This window comes from Tasmannia lanceolata, unplaced genomic scaffold, assembly GCF_043159265.1.
Source record: "Tasmannia lanceolata isolate RefF3 unplaced genomic scaffold, GAP_Taslan_0.1 ptg000037l, whole genome shotgun sequence".
Classification (NCBI taxonomy): domain Eukaryota; kingdom Viridiplantae; phylum Streptophyta; class Magnoliopsida; order Canellales; family Winteraceae; genus Tasmannia; species Tasmannia lanceolata.
In genome coordinates, this window is record NW_027518714.1 from 62629001 (window position 1) to 62635000 (window position 6000).

At 35.7% G+C, this 6000-nt stretch overlaps 2 protein-coding genes across 2 annotated transcripts in view; one reads left to right on the forward strand and one right to left on the reverse strand.

Moving 5' to 3' along the window:
• Positions 1–6000, forward strand: part of LOC143860370 (rust resistance kinase Lr10-like) — a 55878-nt gene that overhangs the window by 14700 nt on the left and 35178 nt on the right. The window lies entirely within an intron of this gene.
• The window catches only part of LOC143860372 (LEAF RUST 10 DISEASE-RESISTANCE LOCUS RECEPTOR-LIKE PROTEIN KINASE-like 2.4), a 12026-nt gene continuing 8451 nt past the window's right edge, over positions 2426–6000 (reverse strand). The window contains exons 2-5 of the mRNA XM_077370960.1: positions 4193–4225; positions 4047–4079; positions 3799–3897; positions 2426–3672 (exon numbers count right to left, since the gene is read on the reverse strand). Coding sequence (XP_077227075.1) covers positions 2507–3672; positions 3799–3897; positions 4047–4079; positions 4193–4225 — 1331 coding nt within the window. The 3' untranslated portion in view covers positions 2426–2506. The remainder of the gene's footprint in view (positions 3673–3798; positions 3898–4046; positions 4080–4192; positions 4226–6000) is intronic.

Here is a 6000-nt window from a genome sequence, read left to right on the forward strand (position 1 = left end):
GAATCCTTCAATCTAAGGAACAAGTTTGACTTTCAATGGTATTTTACAAACAGTGTGCTGTATGGTCCACTATTAAGGCCTCGATCAGTCGCTCTTGGTGAAGATAAAAAGCCTCATTATTAAAGAGCTTATTCTCTTTTTGAAATTGAATACAAACACAGTCGACATGTTGGAGAGCTTCTTAAATTCGAAGTTGGGTATTAATTACATCATTTGTTCAGCATCATTCCCGTACTGCTGCAAGCCTGCAAGATACTTTCTTGGACAGATTAGAGTTGGAGTAAAAGCATAAAATGGTCAGGAAGAGCAGTCCATTAGAACCACATTTGCTTTCCTAGGGTTTGCTCCTTTGAGCAGACCCCCTCTTTGTGACTCGCTTCCACCGATCTTCTTGTGTCACAGGGCAGCTTCCCCTGTATCACTATATCTTTTATAATGTGGTAGTGAAGCTACTCTTTCATGGCCCTATAACCATATTTATAATGGTAAGTCTGTATAGAGGACTCAGTAATAGTTACGTATGGCAATTACTCACACATAGTGTAGTATTTTCCTGATTTTGTTTTGTGAGATAAAGTAATTTTATATAAAATATGTGTATGGTCGTCATTTTCATGAGAGGGATTCTTTGGTCAAATTCCATGAGATATATGTATTTTTGTTACCTTTATAAGATATAGGGGTATTTTATGATTTTCTATGAGTGAGGCGTATTTTACGGTTTTCTATACGAAAGGGGTATTTTGGTTATTTCCTATGAGATAGGAATACTTTGGGCATTTCCCATGATATGGATGAATATTTTTGTCACTTTCTGTGAGAAATGAGGGATGATTTGGTTCCAAGAAAGATTTATTTAATTAGTAAGGGGAGTTAGATCATGAATTTATGTTAAAATATCTTAAGCCTAAATTTCGGTTTGGGTTTGGGGTGTACATGTATGACTAGGACTGATATCCTACGTTTAGGGACATCTTGTCCCTTCCATGTATCTTTCTTTATTTAATAAAATATCGTTACCTTCTCATAAAAAAATAAAATCTCAAGCCTAAATTGGTCGTAAAAACAAATGGTTGCTAATGTGCTCCACCTAATGTCACAAAATTTTAAGGTTTTCTATGAAAGAAGAGAAAAAGCCCACGTTTGTAAGGACCACTTACGTAGTTGGCATATATCCTTAAAATTTTGATTATTATAAAGGACTAGAAAGTTAATGTGTCAGGGAGTTACTATCAAGGAGGGGAGGTTATTGGAGGAAATTTGTGGGTAGGAAGGAATCGAATAGGAGTGACCTCTTGTGGTTAGCGAGTGGGAAATGAGACTATCTTGGTCGAAGGAATATGATGAGGTCACTAGTTGAGAAGAAACTGTGGAGATGGTGATTTAAATCCCTGTGGTTCAAGGAAGGGATTGGAACACAGACTTCTTCCACAAGATGGCCAATGCTAAACATAGGGTCAATTTTATGGTGCGCTTAGAGTTAATGAGAGATTGGTGAGAGAAATGAAGGATCGAGGTTGATGATGCTATATGCTATAGTAGAGTAACATAGGAATCTTTATACCTAGGAGGGAAGACAATAGACCTAGCCTTTATGAGCTCATATTTGATGCATTTTCGGTAATTAAGTGTCAAATGGATTGAAAGTCAATTCGGGGAGGAGGAAAAAAGGAAGTTATCTTTGAGATGGAGATGTATAAGGCATCAAGACTCGATGGATTTTCACTTTCCTGCTTTCAAGATAAGTGGGATATTATTAAAAATGACAGAGTATGTTCAAAGATTTCATTAAGAATCGGCAGACAAAGAGTGCAGCGCTACCTTCATTACGTTCAATACTAAAAAAATAGGGGGCTAAGGAGATAAAATATATTTGTTTATTAGCTTGGGAGGAAGTCTATAAAATCCTCAAACCTTGAGTCCAATCTAATTAGTCTTTTCTAATGGTTAGATTATATAAAATTGCTTGAACTAATGTAAACCTTTATTATAGATTAATATGTGTTATTACGAGTGAGCATATAAGTGACTATAAACTTATATCTACACCATTAACCTAAGTTCTATTTCTAAATACCTGTCTAGGATGGAGTGTCTGAATAGGTTGATTTTAGCAAGTAGAAGGAAAACATCGAATAGTACTAGGCTCCATAGATTTAGATGATGCATTATTGAAAGACGAGCTTACTAAACCCATAGTTGAAATCTTGCTAGAGTTGAGAAGGCTACTTATGAGAAGTGAGCGTGCTAGTACCACATGAGTCCCATGATCATGAAAAACTTCATCTCTATCACTATCCGAAGTGTCCATGTAGCCATACTGCCATTTACGATAATACATATAGCAGTTCATATGCCAAGTATTATCCCTGTAAATTACATTTTTTTTTATAGGTAAGCTGCGATTGAACATCCAACCTCAAGATTGAAAGCCAAAGCCTCAACCAGTTGAGCTAGAGGCTCAACCCCATTTTATATTACCTGTTCTCATTATAACAATCACTAATTAATCTACTATCACAGATAAGAGATTTGATTCTGCGTGATTTTGTGACACTAACTCAATTTCAGAACTAGTTGATGATCCCATGGTATCCATTTGTGTTGCATCATCTTCATAAGTCACCCGTGTTGGAGAAGATAGGGAAGGCTTGGGTGGTATTTGTAGAAGCTCTACACTTCCCTCTAGCATCTCTAACACTTTACCCATTGAAGGACGATCTGCAGGCTTCATTTGTATGCACCATAACGCCGCTATAATCAACTTTTTTGCTACTTCTTTTTCATCATCATTAGCATTCTCTAATTCGATACCATCTCCTTGACTAACCTGGTCATAAATCCATAACGGAAAGAAAATTTGGCTTGAATTCTCTGCCTTAGCGTTAAAATTGCTCCTCCTCCCTGCCATCTCCATTAGAAGCATCCCGAAACTGTAGACATCAGACTTGTAAGAGATGCCCCCGAGATTTTGTAAAAATAGTTCAGGGGCAATATATCCGGGGGTTCCTCTTACGGCGGTGACCGACACAATGCTTTTTTCCGTTGGATAAAACTTAGCTAGTCCAAAATCAGAAACTTTTGGGATAAAATTCTCATCAAGAAGGATGTTGTGAGGCTTGATATCGAAATGTAGAATTCTCATGTCACAACCTCGATGCAGATATTCGATCCCTCGTGCAATCCCTAATGAGATCTTGTAGGTTTTTTCCCAACTCAAATGGTCGATGCTTTCTTGTTGAGGAAAAATGTATTTTTCCAAAGACCCATTAGGCATGTAGTCATAAATAAGAGCCCTTTTTGAACCCTCTGAGCAGAATCCGATGAGTTGAATCACATTGACATGATGAATCCTTCCGATGGTAGCAATTTCGTTGATGAAATCTTGCCCGTTAACTTTAGACTTGGCCAACATCTTTACGGCGACCGGACGCCGGCTTCGGAGTTTTCCTCTAAAGACGGTGCCAAAGCCTCCCTTGCCTAATTTTTCTTTGAAACCTTGGGTCATCTTCTTAATATCTGAGTAAGAGTATCTTGTTGGCGTCCGATATCTATGTTTACTCAAGAATTCTTCAACTGTGGCATCCATCCAAATATGTCTGATTCGGAACTTATATGCCAAGAAGATAGCTAGGCAGACTACCATAATTAATGTTCTTGCTTGCAAAAGAACTTCGCATGGAGAACCACATGCATACTATGTATTAGATTTGATAATAAAAGCACTATTTTAATCTCATCATTTAAAAAAAATCACTATTTTAATTGAATTTTAGAATGTTAAGTAAGATCACTTACGTATTATCGCATGCCAGCTACAGAACCACTTGCTGACTTTCAAACGCGACATACAGGCGTTGATATAACATCCACAGGTGTGGAGAAAGGCGAGGACAGCTAGAAAAAGAGACAGAGAAAACAAAGTCAGCACTATTTTAATTGAAATTTAAATTGTCAAGTAAGATCAGTTACATATGATCGCATGTCTCGTACACTCCTCGAGACCTAGAAAAGGAGACTTTAAATTGTCAAGTAAGATCACTTACATATGATCGCATGCCTCATACACTCCACCATACCTAGAAAAAGGAGACGAGAAAACAAAGTCATCCGGGTTGAGTATAGATGAATAAAGCTTCACACTTTCCATAGAAAATTACGAAAGAAAGAGAAGGCTTTTTGAAAGCTTTACCAGTAATGAGATGCGGCATATATTTGAAGAAACCTGTGCATATATCGAACACATAATTAATATAAGAATAAGAATGCAAAAAACACTTGTTTCGATACATTCAACACACCAAACTCCAAGCTAAGGATTCCACTTGTATCGTTGCTTAGATACTAACAAGGGATGATACTTCGACCATTCAACCCATTGTATATTTTAGGATTTTCTACTGGCTCTTAGCAATCCTCGTTGAGCTGTTAGAGCTAATGAACCATTCTAAATCATAGTCACTGAAAAACTTCATGAAAAACTTCACCAAGAACTTATATATCGACAATATGTTAGCAACTGACATAAAATTGAGATATTAGTAATATATCTAGAATTTAAGAAAATATTAGTAAATTAAAATCTTACCTGAAATTGGCCATGAAACACCAAAAGAAAATTCATATATTGTCTGATTGAAGAAAGTGAACTAATAGGAATGAACCTGAACGATACGATAAATAATCTTATAATCCACTAGATCTTTACAGGCAAATGCTAGAGAAAAATAAAATGAAAATATATATATGATCAAATCATGATCAACACATGGTATAACCCAAAATACAAAAGAAAAGACTTGTAACTATTTATTAACCTCGTAAAAAGTTTATCAAAATCTCATCTATAGACCATAACTTCTTAAAATCCTCATTTAATCCTAATTATCTATATTGGATCAATTTTAATCTTTACCCTAGACTATCAATTTTAATCAATTATAATTATTTATCAACCTAAATAAAGACTAATTTTTACTCTAGAAGAACAGAGAGAAATAGAAAGTGTTTCAAGTATTATAGTCCTAAAATGTACATTCACATTTTCACTACATAGGGCCTACTTAAACCTGCTTAAACTTTAGACAAATTTTAAATACAATTAAATAAAAATATACAAAAATTATTTTAGCTTGAATGTGTTTATATTTAGCTATCCTAAAAACTCAATTCACATTTTTACTGCACAGTGCCCATCAAAATCTACTAAAACATTACCTAAATTTTAAATAAAAATATCTACAAATCTAGATAACTTAATACCCCTTCCTTGTTTTGTTTCCTCTGGCCCATGACTTAATGTCACTGTATCAGCTATACATGAAGCGATGAATAAGTCTATAAAATGTCAAGAAAAAGATGTATGCTTAGAAAGTACAAAATGAATATCTCTCTCACACACGATACATACATACACATACTCTTTGTCTCTCTATTGTAGGATAGATTTGTTACTAATTTAGAGATGGATTCTAATTAGAAGTCATCGTAGGTTATTTTACTTTAATTAGGAGTGCTATTCGGATAAGTCTTAGGATGAGAGGGAAACTTGAATAGTGGTGGGATAAGGAAGAAGAATAGTCCCATGGGTTCAACCAATCACCTTGTTTTGATGACTAACAAACTTAAATTAATTAGCTTTTATAATCTTACATGTTGCCTTGAGCATTGTGCCATAGACAGAGTATTCACATGTTGACTCAATCTAGCACTAACACTACACATGGACAATGCTTGAGGATGAACTAAACACATGCCAAAGGAGCTGGAGCCTACTTGGATCAATCTTTCCTTGGAGGTACAACCAAGGTGGAGCTAACATTCAAGCATCCCAAGCAAGTGAACAAGCAAAGGAAGATCATTGAAGGCCAAAGATTGGTCACCAACATATACAAAGGTGAAATAAGCTTGAACACAAGGGCAGCATCATCCTTGGAAGATGTCAAAGTATGAAGCTCAAAGTCAAGATCCCACAGGCAAGCCACGAGCTAAAACGAAGAT